The sequence below is a fragment of the Anabrus simplex genome, chromosome 3, assembly GCF_040414725.1.
Source record: "Anabrus simplex isolate iqAnaSimp1 chromosome 3, ASM4041472v1, whole genome shotgun sequence".
Classification (NCBI taxonomy): domain Eukaryota; kingdom Metazoa; phylum Arthropoda; class Insecta; order Orthoptera; family Tettigoniidae; genus Anabrus; species Anabrus simplex.
The window spans coordinates 262045076-262071841 of NC_090267.1; the positions used below are offsets into that span (position 1 = coordinate 262045076).

The following is a 26766-nucleotide window of genomic DNA, read 5'->3' on the forward strand; positions in this document are numbered from 1 at the left end:
GATTGATTGATTGATTGATTGATTTTGTTTGTTTGTTTGTTTGTTTGTTTGTTTGTTTGTTTGTTTGTTTGTTTGTTTGTTTGTTTGTTTGTTTGTTTGTTTGTTTGTTTGTTTTGCCGTGTGGTGGTTCAAGATAATAGTTGTTCATTTTCCTTCCTTTCTTATTTCATGTACAGCAAAGATAAGCATAGCCAAGAGTTTTTGCTTTTGGCACTACAATGTTCATTCAAATCTTTCTCTCTGTTTTCTGAGGCACATTTTATAATGCTTACATCAACTAGGAGAGTTTGAAAGAGATTGCATTGTCAGAATAAGGGAGGCAGGCTGGTCATTTCTGAGAACTGGTGACTAGCCTGTAATTATCTGCTTTATCTTTATCACCCTCTGGATGGGATTGGCAGAGTACCGTACAAAAAGAGAGATCCTGTCATCTTTGAGGAATCCTATGTCCAGAATGATATAAGGTCATCCATCTTGTCTTCTCAGTGTGCTTAAGTTCCTTGTTTTGTTTTTTTTCCTTAGCACCTCAGGAATGAAAGGTTAGTTTGTGCTTCTGCTGTGAGTAGATAATTAGCAGCTTGCAAAATAGTAACTAAATGTGTTTAATGACAAATCTAGGCTTTATCTTTTGTCCCACAGAACATCATATCCTCAGAATGGGTAGCATCATAGGGAGGGAATTTACAGTCCCATCTAAAACTGATCCAGAGAAACTTGATGATGCAGTAGTACAGCCAGGAAATTCTGCAATCACATGTACTTATTTTATTGGAGCAGCTCAAAAACCAATTTCAAGACAGGTTAATGCCTACCCTCACACAACACGCCTTTGTGATATCAGCTCTCAGCTGGTACACTCCCACACCTGTTGCATATTGTCATATGCATGGCATCCTACATATAACCCAACTTTTGTTAAATCTTCAATTATTATTGTTAATGTATTCTAATTTTCTTTTATTAAATGTTAAGTACAACTATACCATGAAAATATGTATCGTACATTTGTATAACCTCAAATACATATTCCCACTGTCGGCAGCCCTGAAGATGGTTTTCCATGGTTTCCCATTTTCACACCAGGCAAATGCTGGGGATGTACCTTAATTAAGGCCACGACCACTTCCTTCCAATTCCTGGGCCATTTCTTGCAATAAGACCTATCTGTGTCGGTGCGACATAAAGCAAAAAAAAAAAAAAGCAAATAACATATTGTGAATACGTCTAGTCTCAAAATCTGTCTACCGGTTGTCGAAAACTGTAGAAAGTTCTGTAATATTTGTATATTGGGTAGAATCCACTATCATTCGGATACCGTACATATGGGGGCTTCTGGAAACTTACTGTAATGATTTATTATCCAGATACATATGGAAACATTAGGAATTTCACAGATATGTCCATGTGTGTTTCTTCTTCTTCTTCTTCTTCTTCTTCTTCTTCTTCTTCTTCTTCTTCTTCTTCTTTTATGACCACATAGGATCACTTTAGTCAGTCCGTCGTTCAGGTCTCTTTGAAGGGATTGTTCGGGCTTTGCAGTCCTCCCAGTACTTCTTCAGACACTCCGATCTTCGTGCCCTTTCCTCAGTTGTAAATGTGCGTGTTGTTGGTTTGTTTTGTGTAAGGGTAAAGCGGAGGTTTGTATTCTTGAGGTCCATATGTGTTTATAAATGGCAATCAAACAGTTGAGTTTTATCTACTCCAATCGAGAGGCCGGTAGATCAATTGTCCCTTATATGTTCCATTTAAAGTGTTGCTACTTGGTTGCAAGAATATTTCCATAAGTCGATATTTCTAGACTATTTGTTGAATAGCATATATATCGAGCTGACAGGCCAACAGTCGTGTTTGACTCAGTCAGTCAGTATTGGATTTGCAGTCACAGCTGGAGTCTGAGTGAGTGTTGGGCTCCGTGGTATAGTCAGTCAGTCAGTCAGTCAGTCAGTGAGACAGTGACAGAAAGAGACAGTGCAGTAAGAGAATATAGAGTGTGGGTTAGAGTGAGTTGATATCTGTATTTGTCAGAATCAACTTAAGTGAGAGGGTAGTCAGTCTTGCCTTGTGATGGTGAAGTGAATAACGAATGTATGGACTGTTGATATCTGTAATTTTCAGAATCGACTGTGTGGTGATGAAGTGAATAACCAGTGTGAGAACTTATTGATATCTGTCTGTACTCACAGAATCGATAGTAATTGTTTCAGTGTGTTTCCCTTAATAGTGTTGTATTGTGTATAACTGTGTTGTCCGGCTCCATGGCTAAATGGTTAGCATGCTGGCCTTTGGTCACAGGGGTCCCAGATTCGATTCCTGGCAGGTTCGGGAATTTTAACCATCATTGGTTAATTCCCTGGTGCGGGGGCTGGGTGTATGTGTCGTCTTCATCATCATGTCATCCTCATCACGACATACAGGTTGCCTACGGGCGTCAAATCGAAAGACCAGCACCTGGCGAGCCGAACATGACCTTGGACACTCCCGGCACTAAAAGCCATATGCCATTTCATTTTGCTGTGTGTTGCTAACACATTGTTGTCCGGGCGCACACTACTCCATTCTTTCCTGTGGACTGGCAACAGAAGCACATCTAGCTTGAGAAGTAGAATGAAATATAAATACATGTAACTTTTAAATGACATGAAATAAATTATTGAAACCTGGTGAGAGCACTTACCAGTGATTCTAGTACTTGATTTTAGTGTGGTATTGCGTGAAGCAGCTGCCCTTGTGCAAGGGAACTTGACAAGCCGAGCAGATGTACCTTGTGTCATTGCGTTTCTTGTGTGCAGGACTTCTGAGGGTACTTTTTCCTTCCATCACATTTATATTTTCCATTTCTTGGATTTGGGGGAGGTTTTATACCTCCCAGAATTTTGTTCATAATAGAGATTTGATTGTTCCACAAGAAGCTGAAGCAAGTCATCGCCTAGGGAACCATCTACTACCTCCGGGATACTCGCAGAATTACTGGCCGTATAAGTGATGCCTATAAAATATATAAATGGTTCTAGGACTCTGTTTTCATACTTATTTGTCCATCCATCAACCTCACTGTCACTACTATCACTGGCATCTTCACTCGTATTATTGTCGCCAGCAACAAACTCATCTGAACTGAATGTCGCACTTTCACTTCCGTGCATATATTTTGATGTTGACTGACACACATCTTCAAAATCACTAATACTTACACTTTCACACTCACTGGGAACATCAGATAAACTATTAGCATGCAATTCTAGAAATATTTCATCATCGTTCAAGCTGTCTTTGCTACGGTGCGCCATGCTGACACCTGACAAAACACTCTGTCACGCGGTACTGAGTGTTATGAAACCACACTTCCTGTGCCGAAAGCATTGTCAAGGAAAGAATATATCTATGTAAATTCTGATCAACAAAGACTTTAGTTTGTAAACAACACAAAATAATTTGATTAATAAACAGCGGAGAGGATAAAATCACACAAGAATGAAGCAATGTGAGAAAACGTTAATTTACATAGCCGGTCACCAGCGCACCAATATGAAACTACGTTAATTAACGTAGCCCATCATTAATGTGTTAAGGAATAGACATAGCAACAATAAAGTAGTTTTATGCAAAGAAGTGAACATATCTTGTGTGATATTTATTTACACCAAAATAAAATTGCATTGAGAACGATAATATTAATCAGGTTTGGGTCCAGAGGGGAAGGTAACTTCTCCTAGCATTGATGACCACTGAATCTGAGTATGTAGATGTTCTACCGAACATCATACCCCCAGAATGGGTAGTATCATAGTGAGGGGTGCCATTATCTATAATGACCAATTCATTCTAGTACTGATCACAGAAACTTGATGTAGTAGTAGTAGTAGTAGTAGTAGTAGTAGTAGTAGTAGTAGTAGTAGTAGTAGTAGTAGTAGTAAGATATCAAACAAAGCAAAATGAATATAATATCTAAATCTAATTCAAAATTTTAAAAACTTATTATTTAAGGCTGATCAGAAGTTAGGCTCTATGATATTAGATTCTAAAAATTAGCAATTTCTCTTAGTGCCTTGTTGCCCTGGGGTGGTACAAAATGAAAATGTTAAATGAAACTAAGACAACTGTAATTTTAGTGCATCACACTTTTAGTTCATTTATACACTCATATTACTAAAAAACAGAACACCTTGAAAGACTAGAGATAGGAAGTTCATATTCACAGAACATGTTCATTAGTATGTTTTGCAGAGACAACTAGCATTTCAGTCACCTAGGTTCAGCATGTTTCCCATTGCCTAGTAGGCACTGGGTCCTCCACGGACAATGATAACTTGTTCCATGCTTGATGGCATCAATGCGTATAAGGCATGGATGGCATCCTGGGGTACAGCCATCCATGCTGCATTCACCTGTTTCCACAGTTCATCTTTGGTGGTTGGCACTGGGTCACAGCGCCGCACCATATCCCACATGTTTTTGATTGGCAATAAGTCCAGTAATTGGGCAGGCCAGGGCAAAAGCCTGACATCCTGTGACAGCAAAAAGGCACGTGTTCATGCAGCAACATGTGGTCGTGCATTGTCCTGCTGAAATATGGCATCTGGGGTGTCATGCAGAAAGGGTATGACTACGGGTCATAGGATGTGCCCTGGACACGCACCAACTGTGATTTGTGGTTGTACCCAATAGCACCCCACACCATAAGGCCTTGAGTTTGTGCTGCATATCTTGTGCGAATGCAGTCAATGTGATAACTCTCCCCCTGTCTGCAGCAAACCAAAATGTGGCCATCATTTTCAAACAAACAGAACCTGGATTTGTCCAAAAACACTATCTGCTGCCATTCCTGTCCCCAGTGGCGTCGTTTCATATACCATTGCAGTCTAGCATGTTTATGCACATTATCAAAGGTAGGCGGAGAAGTGGACGATGCACCAGTAACCCAGACTGTAATAAACAATGACGGACTGTCACTCCTGATAGTGTATGATGTGTTACCCTTTCCATTGTTGCACCAGAGCCAAGGAGGATGCAGATCTGTCTTGCAATGCCATTAGGATGAGGTGTCGATCTTCTCTGGAGCTGATCTGGGTGGTGCAACCAGACCCATCCCATCATGTTCTTCGGCCTTCTGTGAACCATTCTGTACACACCCGTTGCACTGCCGACACACTTCATCCCACACGAACAGCAATTTCCCAGATGGATGTATCTCGTTCTCTTATGCCAATAATGCGCCCTCTTTTAAACTCACTTATTTGACGGTACAGTTCTCGCATACATTTGCGAGGCATCCTGCATGTCTGCTTAAGTCACACTGATCCATTACCTTCGGATTATAGCGACAACGAGAGCTGCAGGCACATTTTACTGGTCGGTGGAGGTGTGCAGTGATAACAATGTGGACCTTGAACCTGAGGGCCAACAGGGTTCAAATGCTAATCATTTCTTCAGAACATACTAATGCACATGTCTAATGAATATGAACTTCCTATCCCTAGTCTTTCAAGGTGTTCTGGTTTTTATGAACATGAGTGTCCATGGGTAGTTTGTAATCATCACAAGGTGGGTTCGAACCCCACCATCAACAAACCTAAATATTATTTTCCTTTGTTTCCCATTTTCACACCAGGCAAAAGCTGGGGCTATACCTAAATTAAGGCCAGGTCTACTATCTTTGCAGTCCTAGTCCTTTCCTATCCTTGCACCGCCGATGAAACCTTCCGTGTATCAGTGCAATGTTAAAACACTAACAAAAAATGATCACAAGATTACAAAGCCTAACCCATGATGTCAAGATCATGATCAATTAGGTATCAATAAAAAGTTCTCATGAACATTAGTCTTCAAAAATATTTATTAAGGTAAATTATCATCATCATCATCATCATGATTTTCCAGCTCCATTTTCCTGGGTGTGGTGTACAAGTGCTCGCTACTTCTTCCTGTCGAAGTATAGGTTCTGTTCTTCTATGTCCTCTCACTTGGCATTCCTCTTGTTGACCTCCAGTTTCACTGTGTCTATCCATCGATTCTTGGCCTTCCAACTGGCCTCTCTCCTTTCACTTCTCTGTCAAAGTAATTCCTTGCTGTTCTTCTATCCATTGATTCCTTGGCCTCCCAACTGGCCTCTCCCCTTTCGCTTCTCTGTCAAAGAAATTCCTTGCTGTTCTTGTTCTGTCCATCCTCATAACATGTCCAAACCATTGTAGCTTGTGTCTTCCTACAAGCTCGGTAACAGGTAATTGCTTCGTTTCTAATCTTGTCCTTCCTGGTCTTTTGGTTCACTGTCCTGATGTATTTCATTTATGTTGACTGGATTTTACTATTTGCATTGTTATGCAGGATACAGGTTTCAGGTCCATTTAATTGATAAAATATGTTCTCCATAATTCATCAGCATGAAATCATATTGTTGTTGTGGCTGTATTTTTAAGGTTCGAGACTCTGTAGTCATCAGCCCATGAGTAATTATATGTTCTTCTGTATTGATGAGTTGCCTGCAAAGATTGGGGCAGAACTGAGAAGGAAGTGGCCACAGGTTTGAGAAAGAAGTTGAAACAGGAAATCTTGGAAAACCAAGTTGAGGATACCCAACTGCTCACTGCAGTTAGCAAATATCAGCATTCTAAAAACAATTTCTGTAAAATGAAGTACATTAACAAACTGAACTAAACTCATGGCCCATACAGGCCATTAAATATTTACAATGGCAGGTAATGGTGAATTGCATTTTCTTACCTTCGGTGCATGTGTGATCCACATCATTTTGTGTCACTGCAGTTCTATAGCAGTTATGCACAGAGATCAAAGCCAGTGTTGATCCTCTTGATATTTCGGTAGATCTTGTACCGGTAACAGTGCAATTCTACAGCTTCTTTAATGTTCCCTACTGTTCATAGATCTGAGGCTTCCAGGGTCTGTTAAATTACAATTAAGATCCTTTTCCCACTTGGATCATATTGTTGCTTTGTGTACCTTATGCACAGGTTGCCAACATTTTGAAGTCATTGCAGTACTCTTTATCCAGGAGAATGATGTACCTCTACTTGACCTGAGGTAATCAGTCTCCCCAGTGCGCCCTGTTTCATAAAACATCTTTCACTAATATTATTAGTAAGAAACCAATAATATTAACTAATAATATTAGTATTATGTTTCATAAAATTATTAGTTAATAATATTAGTTATTAGTTTATGAGTCAAAATTATTAGTAGATGTTCCTAATAATATTAGTAAATTGTTTCATAGACAACATGACTAATAAAAGTTACTCATATTATTAGGATTATTTCCATGAGTGTATTTTGACTCATAATTCATATTATTAGTGAAACCAAAGTGAGCGGTATTTTAATATTTTGGCATAAAATCATGAAGATCACTGAAATGGTCGACTCTGATTCAAATAGTGATAAGGAACGAGTGTAGGTATTCACCGTTTAATAAATGTTACGTCAAAAACAGCCTGTACTGACATGTAACAAACATACGAATACCGGTACGCTACAATGGGAGGTTTAGGTTACATTACATAACTTTTGAGTATTTGCTTGATCGGATTAGTAGATAATAATAGAATGTTCCACTGCAAGGAATGAAGCATAACCTTAAAATAGCAGCTTCGCATTGCACTCCACCGGTTGGTAGTGACACACAGTATCATTGTGTTTCTCTAGTGCAGTTCTGCTCGGACAGTCCAAGTATATTTTAAAATCTTGGCTTATATCACCAGTAAACCAGGATGATGCTGGTGATGGTTATTGTTTTAAGAGGAAGTAGGCTACAACTAGGCAACCATCATCTATAATAACACTAATCAGATAGAAAAATGGAAAGGATCCGACATTTTGAAAATGAAGGTATCGGCTAAAGAAAGAGAAGGACCACGAAGGGTGTGATAATGAAAGACTCTCTCGGCCTCACAACCTAATACTGTCAGAGTTGGAAAAGAACAAGAGTTGAACAAGGGAGGTCAGAAGGGTAGATGAAAATGAGCCTGGCAGAAGTAAGTTGAAGCAATGGCAGGACTCATCTCAGTGCCCCATGTTCACCAACACACGCTCCCAAGTTGTGAGCCCTGGGACCCCTTTTAGTCGCCCCTTACGACAGGCAGGGGATACCGTGGCTGTTATTCTACTGCCCCCACCAACAGGGGTAGTAAACAAAGATTTTGCTAGTCCATCTCAACAGAGATTTTTAAGAGCACATGAAATAAAAAGTAAAAGGAACAAGGAGAGTTATAGTGTGAAAAAGGCTGCGAATAGTTGACGCTTTATCTCAATCACTTTCCGCAAATAAATTTTCTTCTCTCACATTATTTTCACTTCTTTTATCCGTTTTCATATGTACTGAAGTCACAACAACGAAAATCTCAAGTGGGCCTTTGAACATGTGGATTAGTAGTCGGTTGTAGTCAAGCATTAGCCTACTGCTAGGAACAAACCCAAACCAAGAACATATGCAACAGACCGATTCTAACCTCCATTTGTATCAGCTGACTAATGAACTAATATTATTAGTGAAGATATTTTATTAGTCGTGTGTAAATCTTTATGAAACAGAATTTGGTTAACTAATAATTATTTTTATGAGTTCTAATATTATTAGCTAATATTATTAGTTAGTTTTATGAAACAGGGCTGGTAAAATTAACTACATCACGGTATATAAAGTATATAGTAGAATCAATGAAATAGCTTCAAACCGTAACAATGATGGTGATGATGATGATGATGATGATGATGATGATGATGATGATGATGATGATGATGATGATGATGATTCACTTAGTGTATGTATCTGAGCATATGGCATTACAGGTGAACAATGCTAGCAAGCTGCCAGTGCTATTTTACATCCATGGAGGAGGCTTCTCAGCAGGTTCGAGCCAAGATGTTGCACCAGGCTTCTTCTTGGAGCATGACATAGTGATTGTTGCTCCTCAGTACCGACTGGGACCTCTTGGTAAGTACTATCAAGAAAAGCTTAATATTAATAACAAGCTTGGTGTGGCTTTTGTAATACAGACCTTCTGACAAGAGGGCTGCATCTACTGTTCATGAGAAATTGAGTGTTGGCGTGGTGGAGGATGATGATGTGTGTGATATGTGACTTGCAGGACAGTTGGGGACAGCACAAAAATCTTGTCCCCGAATCAAAGGAATTAACCATTTTAGATTAAAATCCCTTGACCCAACTGGGAATTGACCCCGGGCACCAAGAACTGGAAGCCAAAATTCATGGCCACTCAGCCATAGAACCGGATAAGTTAATGATAAGAAATATATATCATCATCAATGTCCCACTCCAGTCGCCCAGGTGTGGTTAACAAGCCTCCACCACTCCTTTCTGTCCTTCCACTTTTCCTGCTCCATTACTTCCACCACATCCAGTCCAGATTCTCTAATATCCTTCCAAGTCTGATCCAACCACCTTCTTCTCAGTCTTCCAACTGGTCTCTTCCCTTAACTTCTCTTTCTAATTCCCTTCTTGCTACCTGTTCCTTTCCCATTCTTTTTACATGTCCGAACCATCTCTGTCTTGCTTTCAGTATCTTCTGTACGAATGATTCTATATTTAGCTCTTCTCTGATTTTAATATTTTGAATTCTATCTCTTGTCTTTTTAACCGATGTACTTAAAAATTGCATTTCTGCTGCTTGCATCTTACTATCTTGTCTCTTATTAGTTACCAGCATTTCTAGTCCGTATGTTACAATTGGTATGAAATACTGTTTATATAATGTTAATTTTGTTTTCTTGGGTACTTTGTCATCCCATAAAAGCTCTCTGATTTGATGATAAAATGTTGTACCTTAGTTAGTCTGTTATTAATTTCAGGATTGATGTCATTACTTCCATTAATGATGCTACCCAGATATGTGAACTGTTCTACATTCTCCATCTATGTTCACTTGGGTTCTCGTTTTCTCTTTTCCATAGTGCATGACTACAGTTTTCTTTTTACTAATTACCATTCCAAACGCTTTCAGATTTTCATTCCAAATATCCAGTCTCCTTTGTACTTCTTTTCCTCTCCTTCCCCAAATCACCACATCACCTGCAAATACCAAAGCATTCACTTCATCATTACTGATACTCTGTTTTACATGTTTTATGATTTCATCCACTAATATAATAAACAATAATGGCGATAGTGCACTTCCTTGCTTGAGATTTTTGTTTTTAATAAAATGTTTCAGAGTCACCACTCTCCACTTGTACACTGCTTTTACTCTCATAATACAACATTTTTAACTTGTTAATTAATGATTTTGGTACATTCCTTTCCAGTAGGCATTCCCCATACATGTTTTCTCTTAACTGTATCATAAGCTTTTTCCAAATCAAAAAAATACACAGATGATTTCCTTGTTCTTTTTTAGATGTTTTCCTATTATCATTCACACTGTAAATATCAAGTCTATTGTTGATCTATTCGGTCTAAAGCCATATTGTTCTTCCTCTAAGTGTGTTTCCATTATATCCCTCAGTCTTTTGTCTATGACTTTCTCCATTTTTAGCCCATATGATAATAAGAGCCGGCTCTGTGGTGTAGGAGTAGCGTGCCTGCCTCTCGCCAGGAGGCCCCAGGTTCAATTCCCGGCCAGGTCAGGGATTTTTCTCTCGACCTGTGGGCTGGTTCGAGGTCCACTTAGCATACATGATTAGAAGTAAGGAGCTATCTGATGGTGAGATGGCGGCCCCGATCTCGAAAGCCCTGAATAACGGCCGAGAGGATGCGTCGTGCTGACCACATGAACCCTCGTAATCTGCAGGCCTTCTGGCTGAGCAGCAGTCGCTGGGCAGGACAAGGCCCTTTCAAGGGCATTAAGTGCTGTGGGGTTTGGTTTTATATGATAAAATAATAGGGTTATACCTCTATAATTTTCACATTTCTTCCTATTTCCTTTTTTTTGAACAATGGTACAATGTTTCCTTTTTGCCTATCTTCAGGTATCCTTTCATTCTTCCGTATGGCATTGAGGGCTCAGTACAGCCACTGTAGTCCAATGCTTCCTGCTGCCTTAATCATATCAGCATTGAATTAGTATTTTCCACTTGCTTTACATTTGGTCATTGCTTTCACTGCCCCTTCAAGTTCCAACCATGTTATCAGGTTCTCTTTTTCTTTTCTCCATCTATTATTTCCATTTTCTTATCTCCTTCTTCCTCCGAGCAGTCATCCTCATTATAAAGGTTTCCAAAAATACCTCGCCATCACCTTCTGAAGACCCTTTTCGTCATATACTATGGATCCATCTTCTCTCTCTCTCTAATGCCTTGACTTTTTCTTGATTTATTCTTTTTGATTTTATTACTCTGTATAATAGTTTCTGATTTCCTTGACTATCTTGCTCAATTTTGTTGGTAAACTCTCCCCAACATTTCTCCTTTTCTTCATTGATACTCCTCTTTACTTGTAGTTTCAATCTTTTGTATTCCACATGTAACCTTTCTATCTTATTCTCATCTCTCTGATATGTTTTTTGCTTTTCCTTATCCATTTCTTTCTTCACCTTGTTCCTTTCTTTTATTTCCTTTTTTATTTTGTCTGTCCACCGCTGTGTCTCCTTTACCTTAACATTTTCTTTTTTTTCCCCGCATACCGCAGTTGCTGCTTCCACAAATGTCTGTCTTAAATTGTCCCACTCTTCTTCTCCACTTCGTATTTCCATGTTAGGCAACTTCTTTTTAATCCAATCTTGGAATGCTATTCTTTTATCCTCCTCCTCCTCCAATTCTCAAATCCTGATCTTTGGTTTCTTCTTCAGTACAATTTTAGGGACTTTTACTTGTTTTAATTTCACAATTAATAATCTATGATCACCTTTCATACTTTCACTGGGGATTATCGTCGTATTCATGATGTATCTTCCCCATTCTCGGTCTGTTATTACAAAATCGATGAGTGTTCCATACTGTCCATCCCAACTATATCGGCTGATTTTATGGCTATTCCTCTTCATAAACCATGTGTTTTTTATTACCAGGTTATTTCTGATACAAAAATCCAACAGTTTCTTTCCATCTTCATTTCTATCACCATACCCATGTATAAAATGTATATAGGAAAATATTTAATATTTATTTCCACCTATTCAATACAATACAAGATGTTGGCATTTCAGTTAAAACATTCTTTTAAATGTGAGACATGTTTCGCCTCTTACTGTGAGGCATCTTCAGTCACTATCAAAACCTTTTATTTTTGTCAGACAACAGGTTAAAATTATACTAAAATGTGTTTGATAATGATTGTAGGTGAGATAAAAAATTTTTACAGTTATTGTAAAAATGTTCATGAATAACTAAAAATCTAATATAATGATGAAATCCTGCATAATTCACTTGATGAATAGGACGTCTTTTGATGGTACAGTAGCAAGAAAATGGCTTGAAGCTTTAGTCAATACCATAAAACAAATTCCAACAGACAAACAGAACGATGTAAAATATGAAATTAAAAAGAAATCACCTGCCCTTGTAAAATAAATTTCTAACAAAAATAACTCTTCCTCACCAAAACAGATCCATGCATTAAGAATAAAAGTGGACACTAATAACATCATAGTAACTAAAGCCGACAAAGGCAATACTATAGTCTTAATGAAAAAACAGGATTACATCCGTAAAACAGAGGAGTTCTTCTCTAATGAAACTTACACAACAATCCCAAAAGATCCCACTACAAAAACTCAACGTAATCTAAAAACACTTTTGAAAAATTCTTCATTTTTATTTAATGAACATGAATACCAAAGTCTCATTAACATGAACCCCAAACTACCCACCGTCAGATCATTATCGAAGGTACATAAAAAGGACGTTCCCATTCGACCGATCATAAACAGCCAAAATAGCCCGACATACAAAACTTCACAATTCCACCAAAAATTTCTCAAAAAACATTTCAAATTGCATAACAAACACCCCAAAAATTCAATAGAACTATGTGAAACCCTTAAAAAATTCAACTTGAAACCTAATCACATAATGTGCTCTTTCGATGTCACTAAAACCTAATCACAAAATGTGCTCTTTCGATGTCACTAACATGTATTCAAACATTCCCGCTAAAAAAACTACAGAAATAATAAAAAACAATCTTTCCAAACACAGCAGTTTAAGCAAAATAGAAATAGAAGAACTCTTAAAAGTACTAAACTTTGTCTTACAAAACAACTATTTCACTTTCAACAGTAAAATATACAAACAGGAAGGCCTGGCTATGGGAGACCCTTTATCCAGAATCCTTGCTGAAATTTATATGGATAACCTCAAAAACAGCAAAATAATAAAAAACATCAATAGATTAAATCTCTGGCTACGCTATGTTGATGACACGCTAGTAATAATTGACAAAAATCTCAACAATAGTGAAAACATATTAACTTATTTAAATAATCTAGATAACAGTGTCAAATTCACTAAGGAGGACGAGAACCAAAACTCAATTAATTTTCTTGACATCACAATAACAAGAACTTCCAATAAGTTTGATTTTCAAATTTACAGAAAACCCTCATTCACACCTACAACTATTAAACAAAGTTTCGTACATCCACAATCACACAAACAGTCGTCATTTTACAGTATGGTGTACAGAGCTCTAAAAATTCCCCTTTCAACCACCAATTTTAAAAAAAGAAATAAATACAATAAAAGAAATAGCCACTTTTAATGGATACAACCCCTCCATCATAGGCAAACTAATGAATAAAGTTAAATTGAAACTATCCACAAACCTCTCCCCTATAAAAAATGAAAAATCAAAATATGCAACCTTTACATATACTAACCCAATCATACATCAAATAACCAATACCTTAAAAAATCAAAAGATCAAAATAGCTTTGAAAACTCAAAATTCAAACCAAAAAATGTTCTTCAACCACAATACAATAAATTCTGAAAATAATAAATACTCAGGCTCCGGTATCTATAGATTAAAATGTAATGAGTGCCTCAGCTCATACATCGGACAAACAGGTAGAAGTTTCATAACTAGGTACACCGAGCATTTCAATGCTCAGAAACACAACAAACATTCAGCAATGAGCAATCATATGAAAGAAACTGGACACAAATTTACCACAATTGAACAGGACCTTCAAATTTTAAAAAGACTAAAAAAAGGTAGACTCATGACCGAATTAGAAAATTTATACATATTCTTGGATCAAAAATTCAATACTAATAATTTAAATGACCCAATAGACAATAGAAGCCCTTTATATGATCAAATAGTAACATTGTTCAATAAAGTAAACTTTCAGGACAAACATTTTTTTAATATTTTCAAAACGGTATCAATAAACGCTCCTTCCACGCCAACAAACACATCACACCTCCCTTCTCCTCCCAACTTACGTAATTCCCCTCCACGTACCAATCTTAAGCCATTAAATGCTCCACCCCCCCCCCCCCCGCTTCCCCCACTACACACAACTCCCTCCCGTTCGCCAATCACAAGCCTACAACCCCGCCCCCTTTAACCCATGACATACATACAACACAAGGAATAAAAACGTTAGCGATCACTAGTATCCTGATAACGCTTCACATAACATGTCAAACGGGCCAACAACGCCATAGGTAAGCACCAGCATCTTCTCTCCAACAACACTTTGACAAAACATACTCAAGTTTTTTCTTTTCATTCTCATCAAATTAACTACAGTTTTTCATTTCAGAACCAACCAATCACAACAATAATTCAACAGCCCCATCAAACTTCCACAATATCTTCAATAATATAAATTTTCACTATCAATGTTTTGAAAACATATATTGTCATCAGATGAAGAAAACAACAGCCATTCAACCTTCGTGTCAAAATCATACCAATGTAAGAATAACACTGTAATTGTCATCAGATGAAGAAAACAACAGCCATTCAACCTTCGCATCAAAAATCATATCAACGTAAAGAATAACAGCTCATCATTATCTCTACAAACTTACTTTTTAAATATGTTATTCATATATATAAACTTTTTGTTGTGAGTCATTTATGTAGTTCAATTTCTTGGTTATCTAAAGGCTTCATGATCCTCTGGAGTTTTGGTTCTAACAGATTGTTTTCTGGCTTTGTCATGGTCTTTCATTATATTATTTCTTGTGTATGGAGTCAACTGGTTTGCTTTTAACCATGAATGATTTCAGTGGTGTATGTTTGTCATATAAATGAAGAAAATAATGCCTAAAGAACATAACTTTATCATCTATAATATGCATTGAAAATATTTAATACCATGGAATTTTTAGAATATCTGCTCAAAATATTTCTAGATCAAAATTTTTAAAATATGTTAGTTTAAATTGCCTTGGAGTATTTTTTTATAATGCCAGGGAATACTCAATAAATCATGACTGGAGAAACAGGGAGCTAAATGTTGGCAATGATACTTCAGTTGGAAGCAGTTACATCCAGAGTAGATTAATTTTAACATTATGAATTCAAACCCAGTAGAGGAAGTCAGCTTTTCGAAGGCGGATAGAAGTCCATTCTAGTGAAACATTTTGTGTGAATCTGAAAAAATTAATTAAAACTCAGCAAAAGGTCACACAATAGACTTAAGTTTCTATGTTAAAATTAAATAAACTGTGCTTGCTTGCACTTTCGGTCACACAATATGGGGAGAAGTTGTTCAAGGAAAAAGTAATATGTGAGGAGAAGGAATAACTTATATTAAAGTTCAAGCCAAAAGTTGCAGGTTGTCACCACCATGAAAAGCCATACCGTAATTAATGTTGTTCACTCGGGGGTGAGACTACACAAATGTACAATATGTGGTAATATGTTATCATGAAAAAACTACAGATTAACCAATATAATAATGCTCTTCAGGACTTGCTCACCTGATGAGCTAAACTGAGCACTGTCCCTGCATTGCAGGAGGCCATAGCCCTTAGGGGATTCATACGGCTAATTTACTTTACTTTACTTTACTCTAATGTCCAGGTTTCCTCAGTCTGGGCACACAGTCAGTTGGAGGTAATGCAGCTATGTACGACCAGCTGATGGCCCTACAGTGGACGTATGACAACATCGAACACTTTGGAGGTAACCCAGATATGATCACTGTAGCTGGAGTGAGTGCTGGGGCAGCCAGTGCTGCTGTACAGTATGTCAGTCCTCTAACGCAAGGTTAGTACAATAATTAACATATGGCTAACGTTCTTAAAAAGTGAAGAATTCAAATAAAGTACTTTAGTGTATTATTTTTGGTAAATATTAAAATATTATTGCAGCCAATGATCATAACATGAAATTACATAGAAAATAGAGGTAAGGTAAAGGTTATTCTGCCCGAAGGCAGGCCCGAACCTCCGCAGAGGTGTTCCTGAGCCAGAGTTTACGTGCGGTAGGGTGGCCAGTTCCTTTCAACTCCTCCATTCCCTTACCCCCCACCAACAGCGCGTGGTAACCCATCCAACTCCTGACCACACCCAATGTTGCTTAACTTTGGAGATCTCACGGGATCCGGTGTTTCAACACGGCTACAGCCGTTGGCACATAGAAAATAGGCCTGCATAAATTTTTCTTCTCGCATTGACTCGGAGATGTTGCACAATAATGTTCAGAAAGTTACTGGACCATCAGCTGGTGGTGGTAATAATTATTATTTTAAGAGGAAGTACAGAGGTGTGAAAATTATTAGACTCAAAACAAATTTTTGATTATTTCCATTGTCACATTGGTATTTATTACTGTGTGCCCATAAAAATGACCATACATCCTTTTATGCTGCAGTGAAGCTCTTTCACATGTTACTTGTTGTTTGTTTAAAGTAAATTATGGGAGACATATTGGTTTTTTTTTTCAATTACGTCAGTGATGGTATTTATAGCAAATTTTGACTCCTGTATCAACATTAAATTCCAATGTTGAGGACTTGTAATTCTTCTCTTGAGTGTAATTGGATAAAATGTAATCACCTTAAATGGTTCTGTGATATTTTACTGTACTGTGCTTTGTACTACTTACTATCCAAACTCTTGAAAACTGATATTGTAGGATTGTCAACAGACCAAACAGAAAGATACAATCTCAATGTAGAGTAATATTAAAAAAGAAAAAGAAAAGCAAGCTCTATTTCACAACTTTTAGTCAGTTGGATTAATATTTGACAGAAAGGCAGGAAGTTCCATGGTACAAATTAGGACAAGTAAGGACAAAAACTACAACTAAGACAATTTAAATTTTTTATCTTCTCTTTGAGTCCAATAACTTTCACACCTCTGTATAACTAGGCAACTATCCTCCCTTAACACTAATCAGAGAAGAAAGAAAAAGAAGTTCAACCCAGTGAAAAATTAAAGTACCAGCGAAAGAAACGGAAGGGCGATGAAGTACATGAAGTAAGTAAAATCATTGCCAGACTCAGTTATGGGAACAGTGGTTTCCAACCCATGCTCCTAAGCTGAGAACTCCTGGAAGAACTAAGAAAGTTTAACTCATTAGGATGACATGCAAAATTTCACTAATGTGGCCTGTCTCTTGGTGCAGTTCACAGCATGGTATCTCTCACAGGTCTTCTCACACAATTCACAATTTCCTCTTCTTTTCCTGCAGCTCTGTTTGTAGCTGGTTAAAGGAAGTTATAGATGGCAACACTGATTTGTAGCGGAGTTCTTCCAAAAATAAAAGTTCTCTAGTGAGCTCATAGCACAGTCTGGATGGAGTGATTCTGGAAAGCACAGAATTTAAAAAAAATTGTAGGCTGCTTTCACATTTTTGATATCTTGTAGATTTCATTTGCAAGGACAGTATGTGATTATCAGCAAGAATATGGCATGGAATAACTTCCTTGCTACATTAGTTGAGAGTTTACTTAGCATTGTGATGTTGTTCATTGCTATTACAGCCATTACCACCCTATCCTTGATATGCCTTATGGAGGTAGTTCCTGATGTTTGCAGCATGTTGTCTAGATATTTGAAGTGTAGAGGTTCTCCATTCCTGAAAAGGTTATGTCTTTCAACACTATTCTCCCTCCTTTGTGGATATCATCTGGTTCTGCTGGTTAATTGTGAATTTGTTGTCCTCTGTGCAAATTATTAGCTTATTGAAGGTAGTCTGTAGTTCACTGAGTGTTTACATGTACAATTTTTTACTTTGTCTCCTCGTCCTATGTTTTCCCACTGCTACACTGAATAATGTGGGAATAAGTGGGTCACCCGGTAATACACCATTCATCTGCATGATTGGTTTCAATAGAGACATATTGTCATTAATAGTTACGTGATTACAAGCAAGAATAGTCTTTTGATGTTCATTAACTGGTTAGTGCATCCTACTATAGCTTCCAGTTTCCCGAGCCGTTTATCTCTTGTCAAGCATGTCAAATGCTTCGCAGTAGTCCATGAAGATACTATAGAGTTTTCCATTTGGGTTTCTATCAGCATTCTCAATGTGATAAGTTATGTTTTGTATACTATTCATTGTCGATGATCCTTGTCTGAAGCTGAATTATTTGTCTCTTGTGTCAGTTTTGCTGTCAGTACTGGTTAGCCTTTTAAAAAGTTTTGAAACATTGCTTTCCAATGCAATCCCACAGTATGCATGGTGTTTCCCTTTCCTTTATGCAGAATCTTCATCATTAAATGTCTCCAGTTTGCAGGGATTTCAGGTATTTCAATGCATGTATTGGACAGCAAAGTAAGTTTAAATTTAAGATAATATATTTGTGATCAGGCCTCAAATAATAACCTCTTCTTCCAGCATTGTTGATTTTTCTGACCCTTTCTCTACACATTCCTTTACTTCCTTTAGTCATCTGTGTGTTCTTCCACCTTCATATGAAATATCTTTTCTTCAAACATTCTTTTCATACCACTGTGATCAAGACAATTTATCCTATACTGCAGGGATTCCACAGTCACTGATACTCTCACTCATTCGTTTCTCCTCCAGCATGCTGCCCGAGTTCTACTCCTTGGTAACTACATTTCACAGACCTGAATTGTACATTGTGTTCATGACATGTATCTGTGATGCAAAGGTCAATATAGATCCATACTAGGTCTTCCTGTAGCACTTCTCTACACTTCCCCAATCATACCTCCACACTTTTTACAGTTTTTCTCCTCCAAATTTTGCTCCTTTATCTGTTCTATCCTTCTTGTATGTTTTGACAATTCAATAGCCTGAAAATTCAAGAATGCTAATCCAGCTTTGAACTAAAAATGTACAAAATCCATAACTTGCCATCAACATTGAATTCTTTAATTTGGACAGCAATGCCTAGACTGTTTGGGAGAAAAAAGTTGAAGTTTGGAGTTCATGATACAGTTAAATGATGCCACAGGGTCAGTGATATGGGGCATTTGGGTGTAAGACATGAACAAGATACCACAACAAATGTTACCAAAGAGGCAAAACAGTAGAGGTCAAAAAAAGCAAATAAAGGAAATACAGCTGAAAAAAGTATGAATCTAAACCATATTGTTCACTGCTTTAATCCTTCTTCCAAAACAACACTTTTTTAAGCTACTGGAAAGCTTTCCTGCAAGGGGAAGCAGTATAGAAATACCAAACTTTTGGAGTCAATTTTTACTAGAAAACGATAAATCAAATAGCAACTCCTGGTTATAATGTCACCAAGAACAAACTTTTATGCTGAAAAGTATGAGATATATTAGCATATTTCTATACGAAATATTACATCTCCAAAAATAATCAGAGTAAACTATTTAGTTGATATATGAATTAAGGAATGTGTATCATCTCTATTCTATAAAAGTTTCAGTGCTGTATGTAAAGCAGAGTTTTAAACATGTGTTCTTAAGGTGCTATTTCTTAATGTTGGTGGCTTATGTGAGTTCCTCAGGTCTTCTCATAACATGTGCCTTTTATTGTTCCTATATATAGGAAATACATTAAAATCTGGAGAATATTTTGCCAACTGTACATCATGTTTGTACATATTCTCAGCAATGTGTAAAATGTAAGTGTTGTTCATCACCAGATTCACATGACCTAGGTTTTTCAGATTATTCAACCACAGATCACATCTCTCTGAAAAAAGGCATAAGAACAGATTGGACCAAGTTTGAAGCCTTCTTCACTAACCCTGAATGGGCAGGAATGAGACCAACAAATATCTGTTTGACTGAGATATTTGATCTAACATACGGGATAGAAGAGAGCTTTGAGCACCATGAATTATGTACAGTGGCTTATATTCACTTGAAGACAGCTCATGGCTCACCTATGCTGTACCTGATCAAGTGTACAATATAAAAATGTGGGCTCATAAGAGTGCCTCTCTAAATAAAACATTTGAAACTTTTGAGATGTTGACTCACTTGAGAATGTTGAAGAGATCCTGGTTTTCTTGACTAATAAATCAAGAAATACTTAGAAGAGCATGTCAGAACTCATCCAATGCATACGATGCCGCAAAATCTTACCTTGGCCATGTCATGGGGAATGACAAACCTTACAACAGATTTTACTAGGCAACATACTGGGGTGAAGAGGTACTGGGAGAAGGGAAACACCTTGTCTAGATAACATTAAAGAATGATCATAAAATCCCAATACTAAGTGCCATTTTTAAATCTGGTTAGAGATAATTCAGCATTTGCTAACATTAGAGAGACTTGACATGGCAGAAGTATTAGAAGAAAACAGAAAAGAATAATGGAAATAGAACACTAAAATGTATGAATATCAAAGAAGATATTTTATTAATCTCTTCTCTTTAACTTCTCCTTCTTGCCTGTTTGTCTGCCATCTCCGTACAGGCCATGAAGACCCTTGGAGAAGTGAAAGGTAAAGGCTTTCACTATTCAGAAATGTGATGGAGTGGTTAGCCCTATGCCCAGCTGCCTTTGTCCTTGGAAATTAACCTGGAACTTATTTTCGGTGTAGGCTGAGTGAACCTCAGGGTCATGTGCTGCCCCAGAAGTGGAAATCTCATTTATTATATTATTTGACTTCCTGATGAGGAATCAAACCCACGTTTTTGTGGGTAAACCGTGCAAGCCTTTACTCCCTCAGCTGGGTAGCCCATTTGTTTATCTGGCCTTCCCTTACCCAACACTCTCCCTACACCAAGATTGAAAACCTCTCAATAATGATTGTGGACTCTGCCTTTCTCTTGAAGCAGATTTGAGCACACAAGGGATTGAGAATCAGAACTAGGAAAAATTGCAGATTGAGAACTGAACCTATCCATCATGGTAGTTGTGTGTGGAGTTTGACTTTGTTTTCCCTTTACAGTTGAAATCTTCTTGTATTAACGGTATTTCCAATCAACAAGGTGACACTAAAAAGCCTGGCTTTCAAACAATTAGATCTCTATTTTTTACTGGTTCTATCTGTACAAATCTATTATAATGTTTATCCTTTGTGTATATTCCTGTCTTCTTTCCAAGCTTTGATTGATATTTTTTCTAGAATTATAGGTCTCTTTCTTGCCTTGGAAATACGAAAAAAACTAATAAGGGAACACATACATGTGTTACATTCGGATTCGGTTGAAATTTGGTAGGAATATTCGTGGGAGGCAGTAGAATGCTAAGGTGAAAACTGCATGTGCCCAGCACAAGTTTAAATGCCAAACTTGAACAAATAAATAGTCGTAAAATTAGAAGTGCCGCGGGAGTATTGGGGTGTGGTGGAGAGGTAGGGAGAAGCAAAGCAGCGGACGTGAACCAACCAGGCTGTAATGAGCTGCGCCAGCAGCCAGGCAGCGTATAGTTAGTGCATTCCCCTTAACTTCCCGATCAGACGTGCAAAATGTAAATATGAAAACAGCACATGAAACAAGTATACAAAGGACGACGTTTGAACAACGATGCCAATAAGGTTTGAAAAATTCACGCCTGAGTTCTTGTTACTCGTAATTTCTCAAACCTTATTGGCATCATTGTTCAAACATCATCCTTTGTATACTTGTTTCAGGTGCTGTTTTCATATTTACGTTTTGCACATCTGATTGGGAAGTTAAGGGGAATGCGCTAACTATATGCTGCCTGGCTGCTGGCGCAGCTCGTTACAGCCTGATTGGTTCATGTCCGCTGCTTCGCTCCTCCCTACCTCTCCGCCACACCCCAATACTCCCGCGGCACTTCTAATTTTACGACTATTTATTTTTCAATTTTGGCGTTTAAATTTGCACTGGGCACATGCAGTTTTCACCTTAGTATTCTACTGCCTCCCACGAATATTCCTACCAAATTTCAACCGAATCCGAGTGTAACACATGTATGTGTTCCCTCGTAAGTATACATTTTTATGCATTAAGCTTCAGAACATCAGACGTACTGAAAACCTCTCACGATACCTTTTTGTTCCTGTCTTTCTATAGATTTGATAAAGCAAGTACTATTGTTCAGTGGCACTGCTGTTGCCTTCTGGGCCGTGGGAACAGAACCTGTGACCGACAGCTTACTCATAGCTAAATATGCAGGCTGTGACCCAGCTGGAGATGTTCAAGCATGCCTCAAAAGTTTGGACCCACTCACCATAGTGAAAGCATATGATCAATATCAAGTGAGTATTGCACCGGCAGATAAGCTTCACTGTTATAATGACCTACTATAAAACTGTACAATCTTTAAATGTTTTTCTATAAATATAGTTACCGGTAACAAATTTAGTGAAAAAAGAAATTGAAAATTTTAATTTTGGTGAAATTAGTTTGAGTTTGTTCTTTTTTTTTTTAGATTTTCCATTATTATTCAATTGTTTACACTCCAAACCAAGTTATGTTTTGCTAAGGCCATTCATTAGAGTTGTATAAACAGATTTACTCTCTATATATATGAATGGTTTCAAGCCTAAAAACTACCGAGCTCGATAGCTGCAGTCGCTTAAATGCGGCCAGTATCCAGTAATCGGGAGATAGTGGGTTCGAGCCCCACTGTCGGCAGCCCTGAAGATGGTTTTCCGTGGTTTCCCATTTTCACACCAGGCAAATGCCGGGGCTGTACCTTAATTAAGGCCACGGCCGTTTCCTTCCATTTCCTAGGCCTTTCCTATCCCATCGTCGCCAAAAGACCTATCTGTGTCGGTGCGACGTAAAGCAAATAGCAAAAAAAAAAAAAAAAAGCCTAAAAACTCATGATACCTTGTTTCTTCAGTGTTTGACACATTTGTTATCGGACCATGTGGATCATATTTCAGATATACTTAGGAGATGCTTTTTCCTGCCCTTTTTCCCAGTTATCTGGGACCAGCACTAATGTAAATTAATTGCTATTTAACACGTTCCCTGCGGCAGTGAATTTCGATGACTTAATGTTACGTCGTATCGGCCCACCAGTGACCCGATGCTGCCTTTAGTTATTATCGGTTCGGGTCACCGGTGACCTGACGAAATTGACTTTGTTTACTCCCTAGTATGAAATCCTGAGCAATGCATGTGCACTTGTTGTGTGCGTCATTGTTGAGGAGACATTCCAGCGTATTTACCTGTGCGACAGTGTTCCGATTCAACAGTTGCGTGAAACAGAAATGATCCCGGAATTAATTGTTAGATTCTCGTTCATTGATCAGTTTTTATTGGAATATGAGAGGCCTATGTTAATTATTTTCATACTGTTGTCACTTTGTTCCAAATAATGAACAATTCGTCCGGGATTCAGTGCTATCCTAACCCTCTTTCTTTTCCGTGCCACCGGTGTGTCAGAATGTGAAGGACGTGAAATTGCTTGTAAATATTATCTGCGGAAGATAACAAATAAAGGACGTGAAATTGCTTGTAAATATTATCTACGGAAGATAACAAATATGTCAATAACTACTCCAGTAACCTCTATTCGCTTACCTAAGAGCAATGCAGAAAGCAGATATCAGAAGGGTGGTACTCCTTAACCAACAATCTACCATCTAGGGGCAGCAACACTCTAGGCTTCATTCACCGTAATCGCGCCAAGCGATTCCCGCGTAAAAATATGGGTCAGACAACAATCGGGACTCAGGGTAACCCTAAGCGATATGAATGGAAGGTGAAAAAAACTTCCTTCGGGTCACTGGTGGGCCGATCAAAACTAGCAGTATGCCTCAATCCTTTACTTCAATTGGAACACTATGTTGCCATTAGTTAACGGAAATTCTTAACTAGGACGTAGTTACTTACTTCGCAGTTTTGGGAAGTTCGCGCCGACGGATCAGAGTAACATGTTTCGGGGCACATGGTGACCCGAACCGCACGGAACGTGTTAACAGATGCCGTATGCCCTTCCTTATGCCAACCCTCTGTGATGGGATGTATTCACTATTGCATGCTTCTGTAGTGGTTAGTAGAGTGATATCTTGTATGGAGGTGAAGACGTGTACTGAAACAAACCCCACACCGTACACAAGTACACTGACCACACATCCTGGGAGCCAGACTTTCAAATATACTCAAGAGCCTGAAATAAACATTCTTAAGAGTTTCTATGCTTTATAGCAAAGAATTCAAATACCTGATCTGCTTTTTAACATATTCAATTTTTAGTCTCAAATTTTTCAGCGTCCTATAAGACTTCATCTGCAGTAGTTGTTGCCCATTCATGCTTATAAAAAAATTATTTACTTTTAAACAGCTCATGGTGATCACAAAAATGTTCATAATTTTGAATTTTCCTTAGAATAATTGAGTTTGTAAAACTGTTACTTGAGTTGGTTGAGGCCAATCTCTGACTCAGAAGCATGAAAAAAAAAAAAAGGCTTGCAAAGGGAACATCTAGCATGAGGAAAACCCAACAGATGTAGTACAGATTCAGTGCCCCAAAAATTGGAAAAAATATCCAACAGATGTGGAGCATCTATTTCCCAGCATACACATTTTAGTTATTTTGTTATCTCACCTAAAAGATCATCTTTTCAGTAAATAAATGGAGAAACGGAGTGAAGTTAGGTAGTGAGTTAGTTAGTTAGTCTAAAAATCCCATTCAGACATCACAAATCTCACAATACTATAGTTCTGACTGACAGTTAACTTGTTAATAATTATAGTTTGACCATGATCTTGCGAGTTACTTGTTCTAACATTGCAACACACATGCAAGATTAATAGAAATATGTTTTAAACTATACAAATTGCTATAATAAAATTATTATAATGTATATTTATTTTTGTGAAGTGATATACGGTAGTTTATTGGAGTGTGGGTAAGTAGATGTTAGGAAATAGTTAACTTTGCTGCATAATAATATTTATACATTTATTTGTGTACACAATTGATGAAACATTAACCTTTTCTTACCAAAGATTCTTCTGTATGAACAGAAAGTATAATCTTTCCTGTTTATAAAAGTAGATACTGTTGCATTCAATTATACTTAAATCTCAAAATTGGTACCGTACCAACAAACTATTGCTTACAACATTATGTCAAAAGACAACATTTGGTACTTACGAAAAGAAAGAGAAAAACTGTCCTCATCTATACATTTGAAAATGTAATTTGTGAGATTCAGACTTTAAGAATGAAGTGAAAATGATAACATATATGAGTCAAAATATGTGAAGTGCCCCCTATTTCATCACAATTATGCAAATGCAAAAATTATATACTTTTATAGTACCAGTATTTGCAGGTAACTTTGCAAATTCAACATTTGATATTCATTGTTGTACTGCCAATTTGCTTCATAGATTTTGTGCTCTGATAAATATGTTAATTAATTAGTAATTTTTTGTTAAACATTCCAAATGTTTGCATACAACATCCCAATTTATAGCAATCTTTTACATCCCAGTAATATATTTTTCTAAAATAGGTCAATAGGTATAGTACACAAACCTTTTCTTGATCCCAAGTTCCCATTCAGCACTACTCAGTTTTTTTAGTGTAGTCACCTAACCTAACCTTATTTTGCATATGCTAACCACTAACAGTTCTGTGAATTAACAGTGAACTGCAGTGAAGTGGTAGAACTTGCTTACCTTTGTTGTGAAATTCCTGGACATTATGAAAGATTTCAAAATATGATTTAGTTTAACAGACACATCCTTTTGTGATGGTATTTACATCTTGTGGCATGTATTATCTCCAATGTGGTTATGTTGTTATTCTGTTTACCTTAAGACCGTGGATCTGCCACAAGTGCTTGTCGTTCTGAAAGTGTCACATACCCCTAGTGCTTGTTGATGACTCCTTCTCTAGGTATACTAAAATTTATAAGAGGAAATGCTGTTCAAACCCTATCTAGGTGCTTGGAAGTGGCAACCCCAGCACTAGACTTGCTCTCTATTGGCTAACCCCCAACTGAGAGGACTTATATCGCTTTTAAGTCTCAAAAAAGATATAGTCAGACAGATTAAAAACAGAAAGACTTATGCATGTCTCAGGTAAAGAATAGGAAATGGAAAAAACAGAATACAGTACAATATGGAACATGGAATGTCCAAATATGACCAGCTAGATGACATCCTTGCCAAGAATAGCAGCAATAACAGAAACCAAAAGAAAGCTAAAAGGATCCAAGGAAACAATGAATTATCTACAATTCTGCAGTGGAGTAGACAGTAATATATGAACCAAATCTGGAGTGATTTTAATGGTACATACAAGATTGCATAAAGACATTGACCACTATGTGTTCTGGAACGAGGGGATAATAGAACTCAGAATCAAATGCCCTCATAGACATTTAACAGTGCTTAGTGTCTCTGCCCATGTTGAAGACCAAGATGAGGAAAGTGAAAAATTCTATAAAGATCTTCAGAAAATAATCGATAAGATCAACAAAACTGAATTGTTAATTTTAATGGGTGATGTCAATGTGAGAATTGGTAATACACCAGTTGATAACTGCGTTGGAAAATTAGGAGAAA

At 37.5% G+C, this 26766-nt stretch overlaps 1 protein-coding gene across 2 annotated transcripts in view; it reads left to right on the forward strand.

Moving 5' to 3' along the window:
- The window catches only part of LOC136866217 (acetylcholinesterase), a 95413-nt gene that overhangs the window by 17555 nt on the left and 51092 nt on the right, over positions 1-26766 (forward strand). For both annotated transcript variants that reach the window (XM_067142998.2, XM_067142997.2), the window contains exons 4-6: positions 8800-8944; positions 15948-16133; positions 22306-22490. In XM_067142998.2, coding sequence (XP_066999099.2) covers positions 8800-8944; positions 15948-16133; positions 22306-22490 — 516 coding nt within the window. The remainder of the gene's footprint in view (positions 1-8799; positions 8945-15947; positions 16134-22305; positions 22491-26766) is intronic.